Source organism: Selaginella moellendorffii, unplaced genomic scaffold (genome assembly GCF_000143415.4).
Source record: "Selaginella moellendorffii unplaced genomic scaffold, v1.0 SELMOscaffold_86, whole genome shotgun sequence".
NCBI lineage: Eukaryota > Viridiplantae > Streptophyta > Lycopodiopsida > Selaginellales > Selaginellaceae > Selaginella > Selaginella moellendorffii.
In genome coordinates, this window is record NW_003314347.1 from 129458 (window position 1) to 150126 (window position 20669).

A 20669-nucleotide genomic window follows, 5' to 3' on the forward strand; every position below is an offset into this window, starting at 1 on the left:
GGCTGATCCTCCATTCATTCAAAGCTTCCCAATAAAACCCCCAAAAGGGATTTGTTCTTGTTAGGGTTTTAGAGCATAGCGTCGATAGCGCGATGGAGCGATCGCGCCATGGAGTGCATTCTAGTGTCGCGCTCGCCCTCGCATTTCATCTACTGGATGGAGCGCCAACGAGATCGGGACGAGGTCTGCGTGAAATCTCGGTATTGTTCCTGAAAGCGATTTCTTGGATTGATTTGCTTTGCGCGTAGAATTTCTACCGATTTCTTGTTTTGTGCGTAGAATTTCTGCGTGTTCTTTGGACTGCGAGGATTACGTAAAATTTCGCTGTTTCTTTGCAGGAGGGATCGATCATGGACGCTATCGCCCATGATTGTATCCATCCATCCAAGCCATGCCAAAGCTGGGAGCGCGTGGCAAGCAATGCAGGGATCAAAACCACAAGGAATACGACAAAGCTTTTGCCGAGACTCTCAAGGTACCTATAGTCTTTACAAGCAAGTAGCGATGGAAAATCTCTCACCCATCATGGCGTGTTTGTTGCGGTGCCTTTCAGAAGATTCTCGCGGCCAAGTTTGTGGCCTTGCAGAAGGTGTCGTTCATATCAGTGATCGAGCTCGGGATACTAGCAGCTCCAGGGCTGGGGTCTGGGAGGCCGAGCGCAAGCTTCTTTCCTCCGCGTTCCATACGGTTGCAAGCTGCCTGGTAGGATGGGAGCGATCTGGCTACTTGAGCACAGGCAGCTGCAACGAGGTGATCAAGGAGCTCCTGCGTGTCATGCACACGGGTTTGCAGATCATCCCGAGCTCCTCAGGAAGCAGGAAAGGATGGAAGGTCAGGACGCTGTTTATCGAGGAAGAATTCAAATTCGTGCTCCAGCAGCTCCGGGATCTCACACACCTGGTGAGTGTTTTGCTGCTGGGAGACGAAGATCTTCCTCACGTCAGTAAATACCAGGTCAGAGTGATGGCTATGGTTTCGGTTGCTGATATCGATGGTCTACGCAGTGAGCTAGAGAATGCTGCAGCTCTGGACAAGGACGTCGTTCTAGAAAAGCTGAGCAAACGGCGAAGGGGGTACGAGGAGCTGAAAAGGATCATGCTTTGGGAAGGTGACCGAGGAAAGCTCGAGATCAACCACAGGCAACTGGTGTTGGGAAAACTCATCGGCTCTGGCACTTTCGGACTGGTTTACGAAGCGGGTTGGCTCCATCAAATTGTTGCGGTGAAAATATTCAGGCCGGGAGATTACAGCTTCGAGAAGGAGTTTACTGCCTTGGTAACGTTGCAACAGCATCCCAACGTTGTCAGCATCATCGGCTTCACGCGTGATGTTGAAGGCAAGCAGTGCTCAATCATCATGGAAAGGATGAGTATGGATCTGGAGAAATTTATAGGCGAGAATAAGGGGGCTGCAGGAGTTCCTCTCGTCACGGCAGTGTCGATTATGTTGCAGATAGCGGAAGGGATGGCTTTCTTACACTCGAAGAATGTCATACACAGGGATCTCAAGCCGCGTAACATCCTTGTCAAGTACTTGGAAGTTGGGATCCTCACAAAGATCTCGGACTTTGGCACGGCCAAAACGAACTTCTCTACGTCTCAAGCTGCGAGTGCCACGGTTGGAGTTGGCACAAAGATTTACCGAGCACCAGAAGTCTTCCGCTCTGAGAACACGGACGGGAAGGCAAAGTACTCGAAGAAGGCGGATGTTTACAGCTTTGCAATCATCTGCTGTTACCTGGTGACCGGAAGGCTGCCGTTCGAAGACATCATCGAAAGGATTGACTTTGCGATACTGGTCTGTGCTGAAAATAAGCGTCCGCAGCTACCTGTGGACTGCCCGGAGGAGCTAACAACACTTATCCGGAGCTGCTGGAACCGTAATGCCGAGGAGCGGCCAACTTTTGGAGAGATCTGTGACCGTTTGAAGCGTCTACGATCGCTTGTGCTAAGCGGAAGAAGCTTCTGGTACGAAGCCTTTGACAGCCAACTTGGAACGACCTCTCGAGTCAGGACGTTCTCACAGCCGGAAATCGCAGAGGCCTTGACGAGAAACGAGAGCAAATGGAGCGAGGGATCAGCTTACCGGGGAATACTGGTCACTGGAGAGGAGGTGGCTGTGGAAGTCTTGCCATCGGGCATTGTGGAGGCCGAGCTCAACTTCTTTTGTCGAGTCAGCCATCCAAACATCTTGAAGCTCATCGGCTATTGCAACGAGGGAGGACGATTCTCGACCGTGAGCGAGTACATCACGCAGGGAAGCCTCATTGAGCACCTCCATTTTGGTAAGAGTTTTCAACTTCTCTAGGAGTCACGCGATTTGTGTCCAGGGCACAGATACAACAGTGTTTCACTAGACTGGACGCGAAGAATTGATACTGCTATAGGAGCTGCAAGAGGACTTTATCACTTGCATGAACTCGAGATAGTTCATGGCAACGTCCACCCAATCACCGTGTTCTTGAGTGGAGACAACTCAGAGGGAAAGATCAAGTATCCATTGTCGTTAGAAGCGCCGCAGTACGAGGTACGTGGCTTTTAAATCAAAGCTGTAAGCTTCTCATCGTTTTGGACAGGACTACGCTGATCCAGCCGGAGTTCTATCCACGGAGAGCGATGTGTACAGCTTTGGGGTGGTAATGCTGAGGCTAGTGACAATCCAGGCCGCGAAGCAGCTCCTCAAGAACAGCTTCACGAAGCGCGGCGTCCAACACTTCATAGAAACGCATGTGGATCCGGAGCTGCTGGTTCCAGAGCACAGGGCGAAACTCAACTGGTACCTTGAGCTGGGGATGAGGTGCTTGGCACCGGAAGTCTCCCACCGTCCTTCAATGCGTGATATCGTCCTCCTCCTGCTAGACATTCGAAAGTGGGGGTAAGCCATGCAAACGATCTTGCTTTTTCATGTTTGCTTCTTTTCGAACAGTAATCGAGCAAATTGAATTGATCGAAAGAGAAGTACCAATATTTCGCAGGAGCTCCAAAACTGTGACAAATTGTATAAAGAGTAAGCTGCTCACACTTCAAACCTACGAAAGCACGTCCTTTACAAGTCTCTATGTTTTCCATCTTTCAGGATTTGCAGTGTGTACTTCTCCTGGAGACGGGCTCGTCTCGCGCGCTTTGCCTTGACCCACGCGGGCTCCTGAAAGATTAAAACAATGTGAGCGAGAGAGCTCCATGACCAGTGGAGTACGCACCTCAGGAACAAAGCACTTGAAACCAAATTTTGCGAGTAGCAAGAGGTGTTCCATCACGAGTATAGCGGCCATCCCCGGTTCTACGTTCCATTGGCCAGCTTCGTCATATAGGCACACCAGCAGTGCACAGTTTGTACAGATAGCCACCACACCCATGTACTGCAACAACAAATATGATATCATTTAGCAGTGAGATGTGATTTCTCCGGTCACACAAACCTGAAAGATTTGGAGCCACGCTCCAATGGATGCCGCCTCTCGTGGTCTGGGCCTTCGAAACATCAGCAAGAGTTTGATTGCGTCCGAGCGTATCTCCACCAAATTGTTCTGATAGCAAAGAGGTTTGCTTAACTATGATGAAAAGAGTGTGTTTTGAGTGAAATGACTTACGATGAGAGCAAAAACGAAGACCAAGGGAAACGAGCAAGCAAACATGGTAACCATGCCGAACTGTAAGGCGAGTTCTAGGAAATCTGGAAAGAATTAAGGTCGTGAGTATATAGCCAAGGCAGTAAGATTTCAATAGTACCGTCAAATAGTCCATCTTCCAGATCGTCTCCAACACTGGAACTATATTCTGGTTTCAAATATTCCTCTTCGACTGGCGAGCGTATTTTCTTGTCATCCGATTTTTTATGTTCCTCGTCATGCCTGCTTGAATGTTTAAACGCAATGCTAAGATACAAACAAACTTACTTCGTAGCTTTATGTTTCGCATACAAATACGAGAACCATGGTACCACATTTTCAGAAATGTTGCTCATTATCTGTACACAAAAAATGTTGTTTTCACGACGTTTTTTGTTAAATCATGAAGCCATACCTGGGCGATTATCAGTCGTTGAACAAGGAAGTGCCGTAGCACAATGAAGTCTCGATGAAACAATGCATGGTAAAACAAGCCGATGTAAGACTGCATGAAATAAATCCCAAACACCTGTACACGAGAAGAGCTTTTAAGAAGAAAAACTTAACAATGGCACCCTACCTTGTAGATGAGTCCATCTGATTCAGCCTCTTTGCTACCATAGTGCTCGGTCTTGGTAAGCTTCACTGCAATCTTCCCTCCAAGATTGGTAAACACTTGAATTCCTAAGAGATATATCACCGTTAAAAAATACCTGCAAGATGGAAGTCAAGAAAACTTAAGAGACAGTGAGACCAGCAAAATCACCTTAGTACTTCATATGATGCCATCTTGTTCATGTGTGCGTATGCAAGCTCGAAAGGAAGTTGAACGAATATGATTCCCACAATAACAATCCCATTATTTCTCGCACTTTTCAGCTGTTCCAGCCATTCCTTCTTCTGAAATGCCTGCTTCTGCAGCTTGTTGATATCCATCTCATGGATTCTTCCTGCCTGTATCCCGCCCTCGTTTGTCACCGCCGCAAAATCTATGTTCTCCGCCTCCTCAGGCCCTTCGCTGCGATCTAAAGAAACTCCCCACCTGCTCAGGAGTTATCAAGCCAAGACAAGTTTAATTCCCAAACAAACCTTGTAAGCAGTGCTGCGTTTTTTCTTTTCCAAAACTGCAAGAAGAGCACTGACCAAACCACAGTCATTACAGAAAGGGCTACAGGGAGAGCAGTTCCCCATGGTCTGCAGCAAAAATTAAGTGAAACACAGCAATGCGAAGGGAAACGAGATTACCTTGATTCCTTGTAATAAAAGAAAGCCGCCACTATAGACGGAATGACAAGCCACTGCGTATACATTCCAAGAAACGCAAAATATATAGCCACCTGAAATTCTAAACATCATAAGACACACTTGTTTTCAAAATTGCCAATCACCTTGGCACCGAAATACGCGTGGATGGCATCTACAGGTTGCGACGTAAGCCCTTTGAAATTCATTGCCCAACCTTTCAACAATTCATTACGCGTGGTTTCATCTGAGGAAAAGCAAATGAAAGAAAATAATAAAAAAGGCAACAACTGCATGCTAGAAACAGACCGTGAAGCACGAAGACATCCTTAACAACTTCAGAAGCCTTGAGCACTGCAAGCATGTTCTCTCCCGGTTTTAGCTCTAGCTCCGATGATTCACCCACCGTGAACTTCACAGGATGGTCTTTCTCATTAGCCTGGAGAGAAGTGCCAGTCAAACCGCAACAGAAAGCATTAAACGATGCCATACCACACTATACAACAGGTACTCCATGCAACTGTATTTTTCTGTCCAGGTAAACAACGAGTTGCTGATTGCTTGTCGCACAAATGCATCTCGCTTCTCCCAAACAAATGGTACTTCTAATCCTGTAGGAAGAATAAAAGTGAGAAAAGTTTTAGCCTTTGTTCGATCGGCAAACAAACCAAGGTAAGTCGATTTCTTGATGTTGAGCTTCTCCGCTGTGCGACCAACAACCTCGATAGGTGCCGCGATCTGAAAAGCCACAAGTAAACGAAAGCAAAAGCGTATAAGAAAACTTACCTTGATGAATCTGATCGAATCCAAGCCCTCTTCGATCTCAACGACGAGGCCACTATTCTTCAACGCCTTGATATAGCTCGCCACAGCATCGTTGTCAGACCCGGGGCTGTGCTTGCTGCTCGCGACCGCGATACAAATCTCGAAGCGCGGTGCTGCATCCGATGACTCCATAGTGCAAAAGTGATCCACTGAGAGCTCGCGCAAGAACAAATAAGCAGGACGTGGACGGTGGCGATTTCAGTGCCAAGTGGCAGCGTAAAGAGCCTCCACGCTGTGGCAGCGCAAACTTCTTAATATCCCCGGTGGCTGCGAACCCGCAAACTCTATCTTCTGCAACGAAAGTTTTCATCCAAAGATCGCGAAAAGGAAAAGTCAAATCCATACCTTGGGCCCAAGATGGATCCGAAATCGCAAAGAAACATAAAAGAGTTGAGCTTTGGACTTTCACACTGGTGGAAACGTCAGGCTTTCCTGCAACCATCTCTAAGCTCCCAGATTTTCTCCCTTGTCCGCAATCCCAGCTCACCCCTGATCATCCCACAAACAACCTCTTCCACCCTTGCAGGAAACTTGTCACCCCTGGTTCCATCTCTCCCACGATCATCGAGTCGAATCCCAACTTTCCAGACGTCCACAATGTCCTTGCAGTTCAACCTCTGCTCGAAGAAGCACGGCCAGCAGATCATTGGGACGCCCGCACAGATGCTCTCGAGCGTCGAGTTCCATCCACAGTGCGTCAAGAACGCTGAGACCGACGAATGTCGGAGAGCTTACAGCTGAGGAGCCCAGCGAACGACGAGGCCGTGCCTGTTGGCTCTCTCGCGACGCGCCTCCTTGGATCTCTCCAAGCCGTCGAAGAGACTTTCCAGTTCTGCCACCGAGATGCTCGAGATGCTCCCAAATGAAACGTAGAGGATCGAGCCTGTCTAGCCACTCCATGCAGACGTCCTCTTCTCCCCAGAGAGCTCCTGTGATTCCCATTTGATAGAGTCAGCCTCCAAAAACTCGGCAGGGAGTAGAGGACCTACTGGAACCAGCTGAGGAAATCCTTGCTCTCGAGCTGCTGCGATCTCGCTGCCTTCCAGAGCCTCGCACGAGTTGACGATGATCCAGGCAGCGTTTTTGAGCCCCTGGTTGCGAAGAATGGCGGTGTCATAGCCAGTGTCATCGAAAGAGCTCTTGATGAAGTCGGGCAAGTCGGTGGGATGCAAAGGAGGAAGCCGCGGAATCTAGACAACATCGTCACTCTTCACAGTGTCTGCCAAGAAAACGTTCGAGTGAGACGAAGAACTTCCAATGGATGAAAAGCTTGCGAAGAACTGGTGGAATGGAATTTTGCTTTGCTGTGGTTGTGAGCTTACCTCGATCGATGGGGATCCTTCCAGCAGCCAAGTGCAAAGGAATACCTTGCTCCGATAGAAACGTCGCGACTGGCAGTGGATAGAATGCGAATCTCCTAGCCACTTCCTCCACCCATCCGAGGATAGAATCCGACACAATGAAGCTCACCGGGCAAGACGACGATGGGCCAACGATCAGCTCCACGAACGGCTCCTCCATCCTCCTGGTAGCAGCGATGAATTTCGAGATGTCCTGCATGCTTCACTCCGGCAGCATCTCATCTGGAATCGTGGCGAGGTGGATGCCGATGCCGCGATCCTCTGGCGATAGCACAATGGCGCCGTGATTCTTCCTGGTGCTGACGAATGTGACGCGGAATCCCATCGTGGACGCCAGCGCCAGGGAGAGCTGGAGCAGTGGATTGATGTGGCCCTGGCCTGGATAGGGGAGGATCACGATTGCCCCATCAGTTAGGGCTCTTCACATTTTCTTTCTTTCTTTTTTCTTACTTGGCAGTGAAGAACCCTAGAAAAGAGAATGGCGATGGCGGTGGCGCCCAGCGCCTCCGACTCCGATCTCGCCTTCCAAATGCAGATGAACGAGGCGCTGGCGGCATCGATGGGCATTGACACGCTGGATGATCGCGGAAAAGGTGAGAAGACGGCCGGATTTTGGCAGATGGTGATACTGGTTTCTCGTTTCTAGCTGGATGGAGGAGCAAGCTCCTGGGCGTGGAGGGCGACGCGGCGCTGGCAATTCGCGTCCAGGAAATGGAGCTGGAGGCGCTCCAGAAGCAGGAGGAGGATCGCGGCAAAGCGGCCAAGCTGCTCAAAGCGCTCAACGAGAGCGCGGACCAGCTGCTCCACGACGAGGCAATGGCTCGCGAGATCGATGAGATGGACGAGGGGGAGTGGGAGGAGAATGGTGACTTGTACGAGCGGCCTTTCCAGTCGGGGATCACGGGGACGTTCTTCCGGGTTTTTTTCAAAGGCTACTCGGTTTCCGAGGGTGGTGTGATCGTCGGTGCCGCTCTTGGTGGATCGATCATGGATTCCAGTGGAAACGAGCTCCTCCAGCTCAAGAGATACGTCGCAACTCCCACCGGGAAGAACGTCGCGCAGTACTATGCTCTCGTTGACGTTCTCAAGTCGGCTCAGTCCATGGGAGCTCGCAAGATCATTGCTTACACGGACTCTCGCCCTCTCAATAACCAGGTGGGGGTTCTTCTTTTCTTTCGCCAACTTTCCTGATTCAGACGCTTCGTTTCTTTTTCTTTCCTAGATCAAGGGATATTGGAGCGTCTCTACAAAGGCTATGAAGGCCGAGTATGACAAGGCAATCGGGCTCATCGATAGTTTCGAGTCGTTTGATATCAACCTTGCCCTCCACGGAGAGAACTGGCCAGCAGACAATCTAGCAAAGTCGGTCTCGATCAGCCAGAGGCAAAACACGGCTTCCAGCAGCAGGTCCATGTTTCACTGCGTCATTTGCCTCGAGGACGTCCAGGATGCGGACATTTACACTCTCACCGAGTGCTCTCACAAGTTTTGCTCATCGTGCGTGAAGCAGCACGTCGAGGCTACAGTGACAACCGGGCGGACTTTCCCGGTGGCTTGCCCGCAAGTCGAGTGCACGAAGAAGTTCACCGAGGGCGAGTGCAAGAAGCTGCTGTCCGAGGTGGCTCTCAAAGTTTTCATGAAGAAGATAGAGGAGGAGCGCATCCCTGATGCGGAGAGAGTCTATTGCCCGTATCCAAACTGCTCGGACTTGATGGATAGAAGGACTTTCCTCGACCCCAAGCCCCGGAAGTTGTGTGGAGCTTGCCACAGATACTTCTGCCTCGACTGCCGAGTTCCCTGGCATACATTCTCGACTTGTGCTGGATACCAGCGGCTGCCTCTCGACTTAAAAGATGCCGCAGACGCAAAGCTCTACAGGCTCGCGGAGAACCAGAACTGGAGGCAGTGCAAGCAGTGTAGGCGGATGATTGAGCTCTTGGAAGGGTGCTACCACATGACTTGCAGGTATGATTTTTCTGCCTCGTTCTTTTTCTTGTGAATGATACTCGGTGTTCTGGTGCTATAGGTGTGGCTGCGAGTTTTGTTATACCTGTGGCATGGAGTACCGGAATAAGATACAAATGTGCACCTGCAACCTCTGGGACGACCGCTACATTATTAGAGAGGAAGAAGAGTTCTCGGACGATGGAAGCGGCAGTGACGTCGAAATGGATCTTCGCGACCCGTTCTACAAGACGCAGCTCTGTAGATACTTCGCCAACGGGCACTGTCGTCATGGAGTCAACTGCAGGTTTGCTCACGGTAATCACGAGCTGAGATAAAAACTTTATACTTTTTTTTGGTCCTGGAGAAGAATAGAGTTCTAGGAGTGAGTCAAGGCCAGGTTTTTAGATTTAGGAGGAACTCTCAAGGCCAGGTTTTTAGATATCGGAGCTTAGTGGAGAGGAAAGGCATTCTATGGCGCAGGAAAATCCCAAGAGCGTACTGAAGCACGTATTGCTGGCGAGATTCAAGCCCGAGATCTCGGAAGAAGAGGTTGCATCTCTGATTGCTGGTTACGAGGCGCTTCCACAGTCGATTGAAGCGATGAAAGGCTTTGAGTGGTATGTATCTTCCTTTCTTTTCCTTCTCATCCAACCTCTTTTTTGGGACAGGGGCACCGATGTGAGCGTGGAGAACCTCCACCAGGATTTCACTCATGTTTTCACCTCCACTTTCGAGTCTCCGGAGGGGCGAGATGCGTACCTTGTCCATCCCGCGCACACGGCCTACGCAAATAAACTCCTTCCGGCCCTGGACAAGGTGATCGTTTTGGATTTCCACCCAAAGGTTGTTTGTCATCGCAGCTGAACCAAAGCTGTTCAATCTAAAAGCTTTCCAAGTTTTTCCTAGCGCCCTGGGTGCTCGAGAACAAGACGTAAGGTGCCGAGTTCTCTGGATCCAACTTGAGACCTTTATCGGCAGCTCTCGCCGCCGCCTCGACATTCCCGTGAGCTTTGCAAGCGCTCAGGTACGCCATTCATCCAATGCCACTGGAGATCCCGTCCGTCAAAGCCTCTCCCTCGTAGAGCTGTCCCAGCCGTCCGAGCAGATCAACGGCACACGCGTAGTGATCTTTCTCGAGGCAAACTCCATGGTAGCCTTGCATGGAACCCAAGAAAAACATTGTTTTAGAGAGCTTGCCTGGTTGCAAGCCGAGAGAACGTTGGTATGCTCTTGAGGGTCATTCTCAAGAACAAGTCTAGAGTGTCCCATGGTGAGCATAGGCCGTATTCCACGACTCTGTATCCCATAATTGGAAGTCCTTGAAGATCTTTCTTGCGTTGCTGAGATGACCACACTGGTAGCAACGCATTTTGGATCCTGGTCCTGAGACACGATCTATAGTCACTTAGCATGCTTGCGTGAACGAGTTTTACAGTGCATCAAACACGACTATGCTCATAAGGTTAGGGAGGTAGCGGATATGCCTGGTGCAAGCGTCATAGTCCTTTCCTCTTGGAAAGAGAATGAAAGACGTTCTTAACAATATCATGGATGCCATGAGAAGGTTGGCAAAATCGGATTGAGAAAGATAACTATTCCTTGCCAATAAGTTCAGGTGAAAGATTATCACCAAAGTAGAGAGTCAAAAGGTTATATATTATTATGAATTCTTACCACCAAAAATCTATGATTAAATACATTTTATTTTTCAGGGAAAGTATAGAAGCATTTGCTTTGCATTGCAGGTAGCGCTTAATAGTAGTGTTATTTTTATTTACTAATCCAGTTGATTAAATGAAAGTTTATAATTATAAATATGTTTATAATGTATTTAAACACAAGATTAATTTTATTGAATATCAAGAATATAATAGGAAGTGTTTAGGAAAATTTATAAATTATAAATACAAGATTAATCTAAATGAATAACAACCGTTAGCTGGTAGAATATTCAAGCATATTCTAGGTATGTCCTACAGGTTTGCTTAAGCAAACCAAAAATCAAGTAAAAAATCAAGTAAAACATATAAGTGAACAATTGAATAAAGTTGAGATTTGTTTAATAAATTTTTTTAATGACTTCAGTTATGTAGAGAATAATGTGTAAGTAAAACAATAGAATTTTCTTTTCTAGTTATTTAATTTTAAATAAGAAATAATACGTGTAACTGGTGCTTATTTATAATAGTTCTAGATTTTAAAAGAATTAAAGAAAGCAAATGATATAGAAAAATCACATCCTAGAAAATACTTGGATATTTTAAGAATATTCATTACCCTTGCAAGGCCCCCAATGAACTTGCTGCAAATGAAGACGGTGGGCACAACCTGCAAATTGCCCATTATCCGGGCCAGGTTATGCTTTTTTCTGGTGGAAGAATTGCATCAAATCTAATCTGAAGCTAAGTCTTCTTAGAGTAATTTAATGGAAGTTTTTTATGCTTAATTTGTCAAGAAGTTTGAAGAGGTTGGCCTAGGGTTTGCTCCCTATTCATTTCATAAGAGTATTCATTGTCATATAATTATTCATAAAATGACAAAAACATATTGTACAATGTAGAATATATTTTATAGAGCTGATGGAACATAATTTTAGTAAACATTGAGGTAATAAGAGTATTATATTATTATTTATATAGATGGGGAAAGTCTCTAAGTATTAAAAGAAAAATATTAGATTATTAAAATTATCTATGCTAAGATGCACAAGGAAGAAATATTCTTTTGTTACTAAATCAAATACTAATACAATTTTCATATATAGTAAAATTGAAAAGACAGGCACTAATCCAAGCTAAACTAAATACTCATAAATAAACACAAATTTATTTATAAAATATACTTATTTATATTATTATTGAAGATAAAAAATATCAATTAAAACTAAAACCTGTAATTGCTACATTTTAGAACTCCATATGCAAACTTGAGCTTGATAATCATTTATAGCCACTTGTCCTGTATTTTCAACACATACCATTAATGTTAGCCAACAATATCCATTACATCTCACACCTGAATTCCATAATGCTCCATTTATAGATGTATAAATAACCAAGTTACCATTCATATGAAATGTAAGGTGACAAGACCATCCTCTTGGCTTAGATGATTTAGTTGACCATATAGCATAGTTTGGAGTATGAGTTATTCCTTCATAAAGTACAAGATTACAATCATCTTGCATAACAAGATAATATTGACCATTAGGTGATATAAGCATTCTGTTGGTTTTTAATGTTGATATTCCAGAAAGATATGGTCCAGTTTTCAAGCATGATCTAAAAAGCCAACAATCAGGTCCAGAATAACCATCATCATTTTGATACAAAGCCAAACTTGAGTATTTTGAAACATTAAACATGTACTCTTGGATTTGAAATTCCTCATTACTAATTGAATAGCTTATGGTATATCTTCCATGTGTTATTTCTACTGTACCATAATTACTAATGTCTTGAGCAGCCAATAATCTATATAATCTCTCAAAGTTATAACGCAAACTTAATCCTGGTTGCATTACACCCCAAGATGGAAATATACTACACATCATATTTGAATACCATGGACCATCCAGATGACCACATCTTATAGATACCTCTAATAGTCTATTATTAAATTTTAAAATGTTTGCTAAAACCATTTCTCTATAATATGGTTGATTACCAGGTATTCTTCTTATTTCTTTCAAAATAAGATCTAAAATAAACTTTTGAGGTAATATGGAATTTGGATTTTCTCGAAATAACTGCATACCAAAGCATGAACTTAGTAAAAGCAAAAAGTAACAGCTTAGAAGAGTAATATCTTTCCTCAGATCCATAAATCTTAAGTATTTAAGGTTATTAAATAAATAAAGTAATTTATACTTCCAATTTAAGTTATCTTTTATGAAGAAGACAAAATGATTATATATAGTTTTTATACATTTGTATTTTTGTTTAAAGTTTTGTAGTGTATACTAGGATATTCTAATGGAATTAACTTTTTCTGCCTTGAGTTTCTGAGGTTGTTTGTCATCGCTAAGTTAGGACCAAAGTATTTCAATCTAAAAGCTTTCCAGAGTTTTACTGGCTCCCTGGGTGCTCGAGAACAAGACATAAGGTGCCGAGTTCTCTGGATTCAGCTTGAGAACTCTATCAGCAGCTCTCGCTGCCGCCTCAACATTCCCGTGAGCTTTGCAAGCGCTCAGGTACGCCATCCATCCAATGCCACTGGAGATCCCGTCCGTCAAAGCCTCTGCCTCGTGGAGCTGTCCCAGCCGTCCGAGCAGATCGACGGCACACGCGTAGTGGTCTTTCTCGAGGCAAACTCCATGGTCGCCTTGCATGGAAGCCAAGAAAAACATCGCTCTGGAGAGCTTGCCTGCATGGCTGCAAGCAGAGAGAACGTTTGTGAAAGTTATTGCATTGGGTGGTATGCCCTCTAGGTTCATTCTCAAGAACAAGTCTAGAGTGTCGTGGATCTGCCCGTGGCGGGCATAGGCTGTGAGAATCCCATTCCACGACACTTTATCCCTTGATCTCATGTCCTCGAAGATCTTTCTCGCTTCTCTGAGATGACCACACTGTCCATACATGTGAACCAGCGCATTTTGGATCTTGGTGCTAAGATAATATTTATAGTCACTTAGCAAGCTTGCGTGAACGAGTTTTCCTTCGTCCACAGCGAGGACACTCCCACAAGCGTCGAGAGCACTGATGAAACAAGCCTCGTCCAGTGTAAATCCCTCCAGGTCCATGCAAACGAAAACTCGAAACCCTTCCTTGCCATGCCCGCTCTGGACATATGCGACCAGCAGAGCAGTCCACAAAACAACGTCTTTGCTTTCAGCACTGTCAAAAATCTCTCTTGCCCGATCAAACTCTCTCGATCTACTGTACATGTTTAGCAGCGAAGTTGCCACCATCAGGTTTGAATCGTATCCACTTTGAGCAGCAAAACTGTGAATCAGTCGACCAACCGTTAGATCTCCAGCGTCACCACAAGCTTCCAACACGCTCACAAAGTTAGCGTCGTCGGGCTTGACACCTTCGACGCTCATGAGCTGGAACAGCCGGATCGCCAAATTGGAATGCCCGTTCTGGGCATATGCAGCCATCATGGCATTCCATGTCACCTCGTTTTTGGTCCGCATCACATCAAACACAGCCTTGGCCTCTCCAATATTTCCACATTTTCCATACATGTCGACCAGCGCAGTTCCCACTCGAACGTCACAAAGAATGAAAGTGGAATCAATGCTCTTGTGAACACTCTTGCCTTGTTCTAAGGCATTGCAACTGGAGAATCCATCCAGAATGCTAATCAGCGTAATTTCATTCGGTCGAATCCCTTCCTGATCCATGAGCTTGAATATGCAAAAGGCTTCTTTGGAATTCCCAGCTTGAGAGTATGCAGAAATCATTGAGTTCCATGAAACAACATTCTTGAGTGTCGAGGGCATTTTGTCAAAGATATCTCTCGCCTCGCGGATATGCCCGTTCTGGGCATATGCGGCAAGCATGATAGTCCAGGAGAAAACGTTCCTCTTAGAGATTGAATCGAAGACGTTTTTAGCATCGCTGATGCTGTTGCACTTCCCGTACATGCGTATAAGAAGGTTGGCAAAGAATGAATCGGATTGAGAAAGATATCCTGCCTCCAGAAGGCTTTGGTGGAGTTTCCTGCCTGTTGTGATTGACTTGCACTGACTGAGCAAAGCTTCATATGATCTTTTCTCAGTTTTCTCATGACAAACATCCACAAGGCTATTCCTCGATAGCATCCAACGGTTACCCCTTTTGAATTAAGAGTTTTGATTTAATATTTTTAATCTAGTAGGAGCTGTGCATCCAGGGTGAAGCATATCTGCGGTTGCTACTCTTGAATAGAATACTTAGAAGCTAATGCTTCTGATGGATCTTACTGCAAATGTAATGTTATCCCTTGCAGTGAAAGTCAATACAAACCTTTTGACAATTTAGCTGTGGTGGCAAATTCTCAAACAGGCAATGGTCAATCCTTCCTCGTTAAGGTTTCTACGAGCTTGCATAAATTTTTGTGCAAAGATGATTATATATATATATATGCTTGCAGACGCTCTTGTGGCTGAAATACTCGGCTGGCATCCTTGGTTTGCTGTGGCAGTTCTCACAGTATGTAGGTTCCAAGCTGCAACATGCTTGAGCAGCGAATTTGTCTTTCAAAATTGGATAGAAAACCTCTTGAATACTGCATATGTGCCATGGATCTTCCATTAAAAGGATCCTGCCTTTCTCCATTTGCAATTCCCTTTGTAATATGAAACAACTTTTGATGATCTGCAGACATCATTAAAATAATTCTTCTACTCTTAACCACCTGATCATTCATCTGATGTGTCTCACATAAAAGACATGTGCACAATCTCCTCATATCATTTTGGCCAACCATATTTTGCAGCTGCACCATGATAACACTCTTAAGAAGTCTCACCTCTTTTGTTTGTGGCAACAGCAATACTAAATGCTCACTCTAACAAACATAAGAGAGATACTGTGGTTTGTAGAACTTGCAAGTTACTATTAAAGGTTTATTGAGGGATTTGCTAGGGGTTCAAAATGCATAGTAGATATAACTGACCAACTTGAAATTTCTTGTTAAATGTATTTGTTTTTGTTCTGCATTTGCTTTAATCCCAAGTTTAGTAGTTGGTAGAGTACTTATATTTTTTATGTTATGTTGAAATAGCATTAACCTTCGTTTAGCATTATTTTGTGTACTAATTTTAATATCAAGATGCTAAAAGCTTTAGAATTGTTCCAATGTTGCACCACTCTGGTGTTTTACACTCAAGAGTTTTGTTTTGTTTTGGCTTAAAGCTCTAAAACTTAAGTTTTACTTTGTTGCCCTGATAATATTATATTAAAGTGAATTGCAAACAAGCTAACATTTTGTTGAAAAGTTCCTCAAATAGATGATAATTTTAGCAAAGTATGACTCTGAGTTTAATTTTAAAAAAAACATTTAAGATTGGCTAAAGCTTTGAATTATAAAATACTTCTAGAGCAAGAAGAGATCAAAAGAAAAAGATGATGAAGTCTTAACAATAAGTGTTAATATGGAAAAATATTGAAATATTTATAAGTTTTTAAAATCAATGAATTTTCTAAAAGGTTGAAAATGTGCTAAGAGGAAGATCATATGTAAGTCAAAACCATTCAGATTAATAAGTGATTAACTTTATTGAGTTGGACGAGACAACATGCTTCAAATAACAATTAGACAGAACGAACAAAAGGAAATCATGAGGCATTGCTATGAAAGATAATATAGTGAACACTCCTTCTATAATTATATAGCTAAGAATGCAAAATTTCTAGCTAACATTATTTTAGAACATGAATTAATGGTAAAGATCATATCATATTTGTCAAGTATTTGGAAGAAGAATCCCTCAATTCAACTAGAAGGTCTTCATTCAATTTTGTTGACAATACCATTTGAAAAATGGGGGATAGATTCCAATTCTTATAGTGGTATCACATTAAAAAAGCCTTATCTCAAAGGTAATAGACTACTTTACTAAATGGGTTAAAACAATAACAATTAAAACCAACGTAAAAGGAAGTTATGATAAACTTTTTTGTCCAAAATGTATGTATAGCATTTGGTTGCTTGTTAGAGATTGTTATTGACCAAAGCTCATATTTATTCAATGAAGTAGTTAAAACACTAATGAGGAAGCTATTGATTAAATATCAATAGTCAATATCATACTATTCACAAGCTAATTGGTTGGTGAAAAGAATAAATAATGTATTGTGCAATATTCTAGAAAAATTGATTTTTGAAAAAAAGGAAATTGGGACAAAATAATTACTATATCATTATAAATTTATAAAACCACACACAAAGTAATAACAAAGTTCACTCCTTTTCAATTAATTTATAGGACATAAAATATAATTTCAATTGAGTTAGAAATCCCAAGTTTATGATTAGGGTTGAAGTATGAACTAAGAAGGACTTGCAATTAAGGCTCATTCAACTTAAAATGATGAATAAAAGTTAACATCACGCTTTTTAACATATGAAATGATTCATAGTAAAGAAAACACAGATTTGATAAAGAATCTGTAAAAGCTTTCCTAAGTTGGCAATTTGGTTTTGTTGAATAGTACACCAAATCCATAAAAATAACTTGCCACTGTGCTCACTCAGTTAGCTTCCAAAGATCACCACTATTATTTGGTATTAGAAAAATTATCAAGTTTATTTTGTATAGAATCATACTCTTCTTGAAATTTTTAGAGTTCCTTAGATTTTAAAACAAAAAGACACACCAAAACCAAGAATCCCTACAAAATGTGCAAGTCCACATCCTATATTGGTGATTAACTCTTTGATCAAGTATTATAAATTTCTACAACAACTCTACACTTTCTTATAAAATTGTAATCAAATTTTGACCAAGTCATGGTAATTACTGATGACATGTGAAATAATATCAAATGACATCTTACACTCTCTAAATAAGTATTAGAGTAACTTTGATCCATGCCTTCATATAAAACGCCACTATAACACCAAGTAAAACAAGAAAATTAATAAACTTTATAGAATGGTGGAAAAAGCTGTTGAAAGTTTAAAAATACCAAATTTTTCTTATATTATTGTGCTCTAAATTCCAATATTTTATATTTTAAAGAACTTACTAACTAGATCCCTCCCTAAAACCTTATAATTACTCATACTCCAAAGTTTAACAGTTTATATTTAAAACTTTCTATCTTGCACTAGAATGTGGATGGTGTAATGAGTTTGATTTTCTTATATTAAATTTTCAATTTCAATTTAATATGAACAAAGCATAAGAGGTTATACATTTCCTCAACCAAATAAAGTAATAACAATATATACTTTGGCTTGTTTTAATCTGTTCAGGAAAAGTGAAACTAGTGGAATACCGCCTGGCAGTGAAGAATCCTAGCAAAGAATGGCGATGGCGGTGGCGCCTAGCGCCTCCGACTCCTTGCCTTCCAAATGTCGATGGGCGATGCGCTCGTTGTAGTTGTCCTCCATTGCTTGCTTCTGTTTGTGTTTGGGCGGATGGTTTCTCGTTTCTTGCTCGGCCTAGCTGGATGGAGGAACAAGCTCCTGGGCGTGGAGGACGACGCGGCGCTGGCAATTCGCGTCCAGGAGATGGAGCTGGAGGCGCTCCAGAAGCAGGAGAAGGATCGCGAGATAGCGGCCAAGCTGCTCAAAGAGCTCAACGAGAGCGCGGACCAGCTGCTCCACAACGACGCCATGGCTTCCAGTCGGGGATCACGGGGACGTTCTTCCGGGTTTATTTCAAAGGCTACTCGGTGTCCGAGGGTGGTGTGATTGTTGGTGCCGCTCTTGGTGGATCGATCAGGGATTCCAGTGGAAACGAGCTCCTCCAGCTCAAGAGATACGTCGCAACTCCCACCGGGAAGAACGTCGCGCAGTACTATGCTCTCGTTGACGTTCTCAAGTCGGCTCAGTCCATGGGAGCTCGCAAGATCATTGCTTACACGGACTCTCGCCCTCTCCATAACCAGGTTGGTTGTTCTTCTCTTCTTTCGCCAACTTTCCTGATTCAAACGCTTCGTTTCTTTTTCTTTCCTAGATCAAGGGAGATTGGAGCGTCTCTACGAAGGCTATGAAGGCCGAGTATGACAAGGCAATTGGGCTCATCGATAGTTTCGAGTCGTTTGATATTAACCTTGCGCTCCACGGAGAGAACTGGCCAGCAGACAATCTAGCGAAGTCGGTCTCGATCAGCCAGAGGCAAAACACGGCTTCCAGCAGCAGGTTCATGTTTCACTGCGTCATTTGCCTCGAGGACGTCCAGGAGGCGGACATTTACACTCTCACCGAGTGCTCTCACAAGTTTTGCTCATCGTGCGTGAAGCAGCACGTCGAGGCTACAGTGACAACCGGGCGGACTTTCCCGGTAGCTTGCCCGCAAGGCGAGTGCACGAAGAAGTTCACCGAGGGCGAGTGCAAGAAGCTGCTGTCCGAGGCGGCTCTCAAAGTTTTCATGAAGAAGATAGAGGAGGAGCGCATCCCTGATGCGGAGAGAGTCTACTGCCCGTATCCAAACTGCTCGGACTTGATGGATAGAAGGACTTTCCTCGACCCCAACCCCCGGAAGTTGTGTGGAGCTTGCCACAGATACTTCTGCCTCGACTGCCGAGTTCCCTGGCATACATTCTCGACTTGTGCTGCATACCAGCGGCTGCCTCTCGACTTAAAAGATGCCGCGGACGCAAAGCTCTACAGGCTCGCGGAGAACCAGAACTGGAGGCAGTGCAAGAAGTGTAGGTGGATGATTGAGCTCTCGGAAGGGTGCTACCACATGACTTGCAGGTATGGTTTTTCTGCCTCGTTCTTTTTCTTGTGTACGATACTTGGTGTTCTGGTGCTATAGGTGTGGCTACGAGTTTTGTTATACTTGTGGCATGGAGTACCGGAATAAGATACAAATGTGCACCTGTAAGCTTTGGGACGAACACTACATTATTGGAGAGGAAGAAGATTTCTCGGACGATGGAAGCACCAGTGACGAAATTCATGACCCGTTCTACAAGACACGGCTCTGTAGATACTTTGCCAACGGGCACTGTCGTGATGGAGTCAACTGCAAGTTTGCTCACGGTTTTATTGATATGTTTTTTTCCAGGTTGGCATTAAACTAATTTAATGTTTAATTTCTAATATGAAGAACTTACTAGTAAGTTAACATTGAACATATCCACTTTGAGCAGCAAGACTATGCTCACAAAGTTAGCATTGTTGGGAAGATATGCCTGGTGCAAGTGTCATAGTCCTTTCCTCTTGAACGAAAAAGAACGTTTTGAAAAAGATAAGCCTTGAAATGTTGAATAGGTGAAAGATTAATCACCACTGGAAAAAATAACATGTGTTTTGTCTATCAGTGACAGTCCGAAGGTTAAGAGTATTATTATGAAATCTTACCACCAAGGCTTTGATCTTACCACCAAGGCTTTGATCAAATACATATAATTTTTTATTTTTAGGTTACGTTTATGTCTGAGTAATATATTGATGTTTTTAAATATTTATTATCCAAGTCATTTTAAATTTCAGTAAGGTTCACTTTTTATAATTTAGGAAAAAAATTTCTTGTTTAAAGTAAAAAAAGTTATTTATTTATCTGGGAATGTATGGAAAAATTAATAAACATGATGAAGTTGAGGTATGTTTTTTTAAAGACAAAGTATAATTATAAATAGTGTTTGTTCAAAGTTTAAACTCTGATTATTTATAATACTGGAAAATCACAACCGTTTGATTGAGAAATGTCCTGAAATATACCTGAATATTCTAGGATTATTCCTTACACCTTTAAGAGTAGTCATTGTCATATTCATAAAATGACCAAAATATATTTTACAATATAGAATGTGGAGAAGGCAAAACCATATTTGATAGGATTGATGTAATTTTAGTAAATGCTAAGGTAATACTCAAGATATGGATTTATATTCTCCAAGTATTAATAAAAGAACTATTAAAATATTAGAAATATGTAATGCATCTGTTCTCTAAGATGCACAAGAAAGAAATATATTTTTGATACTAGATCAGATACTAATACAATTTTCATATATAGTAAAATTGAAAAGCAATCTAACACTAATCCATGATAAACTAAATACTCTTAAAAATTTGACATA

At 43.2% G+C, this 20669-nt stretch overlaps 5 protein-coding genes across 9 annotated transcripts; 3 read left to right on the plus strand and 2 right to left on the minus strand.

Moving 5' to 3' along the window:
- The first annotated feature begins 82 nt into the window (after positions 1–82).
- On the plus strand, positions 83–3005 carry LOC9656072 (dual specificity protein kinase pyk3). Of its 3 annotated transcripts, none has more exons than XM_024661884.1 (6): positions 83–200; positions 339–475; positions 554–2284; positions 2330–2526; positions 2576–2874; positions 2926–3005. In XM_024661884.1, exons 1-6 carry the CDS (start codon positions 109–111, stop codon positions 2939–2941), a joined length of 2472 nt encoding a protein of 823 aa, XP_024517652.1. In that variant the 5' UTR covers positions 83–108; the 3' UTR covers positions 2942–3005. The 3 variants fall into 3 exon arrangements, with proteins under 3 accessions (XP_024517652.1, XP_024517653.1, XP_024517654.1); XM_024661885.1 differs by having other exon boundaries at positions 557–2284; XM_024661886.1 differs by lacking the exons at positions 2576–2874; positions 2926–3005 and having other exon boundaries at positions 2337–2473.
- On the minus strand, positions 2921–7439 carry LOC9656073 (anoctamin-like protein Os01g0706700). Its single transcript, XM_002988024.2, has 18 exons — positions 6997–7439; positions 6020–6893; positions 5636–5965; positions 5518–5587; positions 5342–5460; positions 5159–5288; positions 4996–5096; positions 4853–4944; positions 4697–4801; positions 4374–4649; positions 4188–4320; positions 4023–4136; positions 3896–3966; positions 3729–3850; positions 3590–3672; positions 3419–3526; positions 3200–3358; positions 2921–3144 (listed from the first exon to the last, which is right to left on the minus strand). Exons 3-18 carry the CDS (start codon positions 5804–5806, stop codon positions 3046–3048), a joined length of 1953 nt encoding a protein of 650 aa, XP_002988070.1. The 5' UTR covers positions 5807–5965; positions 6020–6893; positions 6997–7439; the 3' UTR covers positions 2921–3045.
- Positions 7440–7493: 54 nt separating this feature from the next.
- LOC9656806 (ATP-dependent RNA helicase DEAH11, chloroplastic) lies at positions 7494–19672 on the plus strand. 3 transcript variants are annotated; one of them, XM_024661934.1, is made up of 4 exons: positions 7494–7628; positions 7682–8190; positions 8258–9000; positions 19400–19672. In XM_024661934.1, exons 1-4 carry the CDS (start codon positions 7514–7516, stop codon positions 19665–19667), a joined length of 1635 nt encoding a protein of 544 aa, XP_024517702.1. In that variant the 5' UTR covers positions 7494–7513; the 3' UTR covers positions 19668–19672. The 3 variants fall into 3 exon arrangements, with proteins under 3 accessions (XP_024517702.1, XP_002987995.2, XP_002987997.2); XM_002987949.2 differs by lacking the exon at positions 19400–19672 and adding an exon at positions 9062–9339; XM_002987951.2 differs by lacking the exons at positions 7494–7628; positions 7682–8190; positions 8258–9000 and adding exons at positions 17992–18527; positions 18596–19338.
- LOC9656074 (stress-response A/B barrel domain-containing protein HS1) lies at positions 9394–9887 on the plus strand. The gene is made up of 2 exons (XM_002987950.2): positions 9394–9599; positions 9651–9887. The coding sequence occupies exons 1-2, from the start codon at positions 9454–9456 to the stop codon at positions 9844–9846; spliced, it is 342 nt and encodes a 113-aa protein (XP_002987996.1). The 5' UTR covers positions 9394–9453; the 3' UTR covers positions 9847–9887.
- On the minus strand, positions 12888–14869 carry LOC9656075 (pentatricopeptide repeat-containing protein At2g13600). Its single transcript, XM_024661933.1, has one exon. The coding sequence runs from the start codon at positions 14747–14749 to the stop codon at positions 13031–13033; it is 1719 nt and encodes a 572-aa protein (XP_024517701.1). The 5' UTR covers positions 14750–14869; the 3' UTR covers positions 12888–13030.
- Positions 19673–20669: the final 997 nt, after the last annotated feature.

Bases quoted from the DNA above. Each gene is read 5' to 3' on its own strand.
- LOC9656072 (XM_024661884.1), top strand. From the start codon at position 109: ATGGAGTGCATTCTAGTGTCGCGCTCGCCCTCGCATTTCATCTACTGG. The intron at 476-553 runs GTACCTATAGTC...GGTGCCTTTCAG, and splicing joins CTTTTGCCGAGACTCTCAAG to AAGATTCTCGCGGCCAAGTT. The intron at 2,285-2,329 runs GTAAGAGTTTTC...ATTTGTGTCCAG, and splicing joins CATTGAGCACCTCCATTTTG to GGCACAGATACAACAGTGTT.
- LOC9656073 (XM_002988024.2), bottom strand. From the start codon at position 5,806: ATGGAGTCATCGGATGCAGCACCGCGCTTCGAGATTTGTATCGCGGTC. The intron at 5,097-5,158 runs GTCTGTTTCTAG...GCTTTTCCTCAG, and splicing joins GGATGTCTTCGTGCTTCACG to ATGAAACCACGCGTAATGAA. The intron at 4,945-4,995 runs GTGATTGGCAAT...TTAGAATTTCAG, and splicing joins ACGCGTATTTCGGTGCCAAG to GTGGCTATATATTTTGCGTT.
- LOC9656806 (XM_024661934.1), top strand. From the start codon at position 7,514: ATGGCGATGGCGGTGGCGCCCAGCGCCTCCGACTCCGATCTCGCCTTC. The intron at 7,629-7,681 runs GTGAGAAGACGG...TCTCGTTTCTAG, and splicing joins GCTGGATGATCGCGGAAAAG to CTGGATGGAGGAGCAAGCTC. The intron at 8,191-8,257 runs GTGGGGGTTCTT...TTTCTTTCCTAG, and splicing joins CTCGCCCTCTCAATAACCAG to ATCAAGGGATATTGGAGCGT.
- LOC9656074 (XM_002987950.2), top strand. From the start codon at position 9,454: ATGGCGCAGGAAAATCCCAAGAGCGTACTGAAGCACGTATTGCTGGCG. The intron at 9,600-9,650 runs GTATGTATCTTC...TTTTTGGGACAG, and splicing joins GCGATGAAAGGCTTTGAGTG to GGGCACCGATGTGAGCGTGG.
- LOC9656075 (XM_024661933.1), bottom strand. From the start codon at position 14,749: ATGCTATCGAGGAATAGCCTTGTGGATGTTTGTCATGAGAAAACTGAG.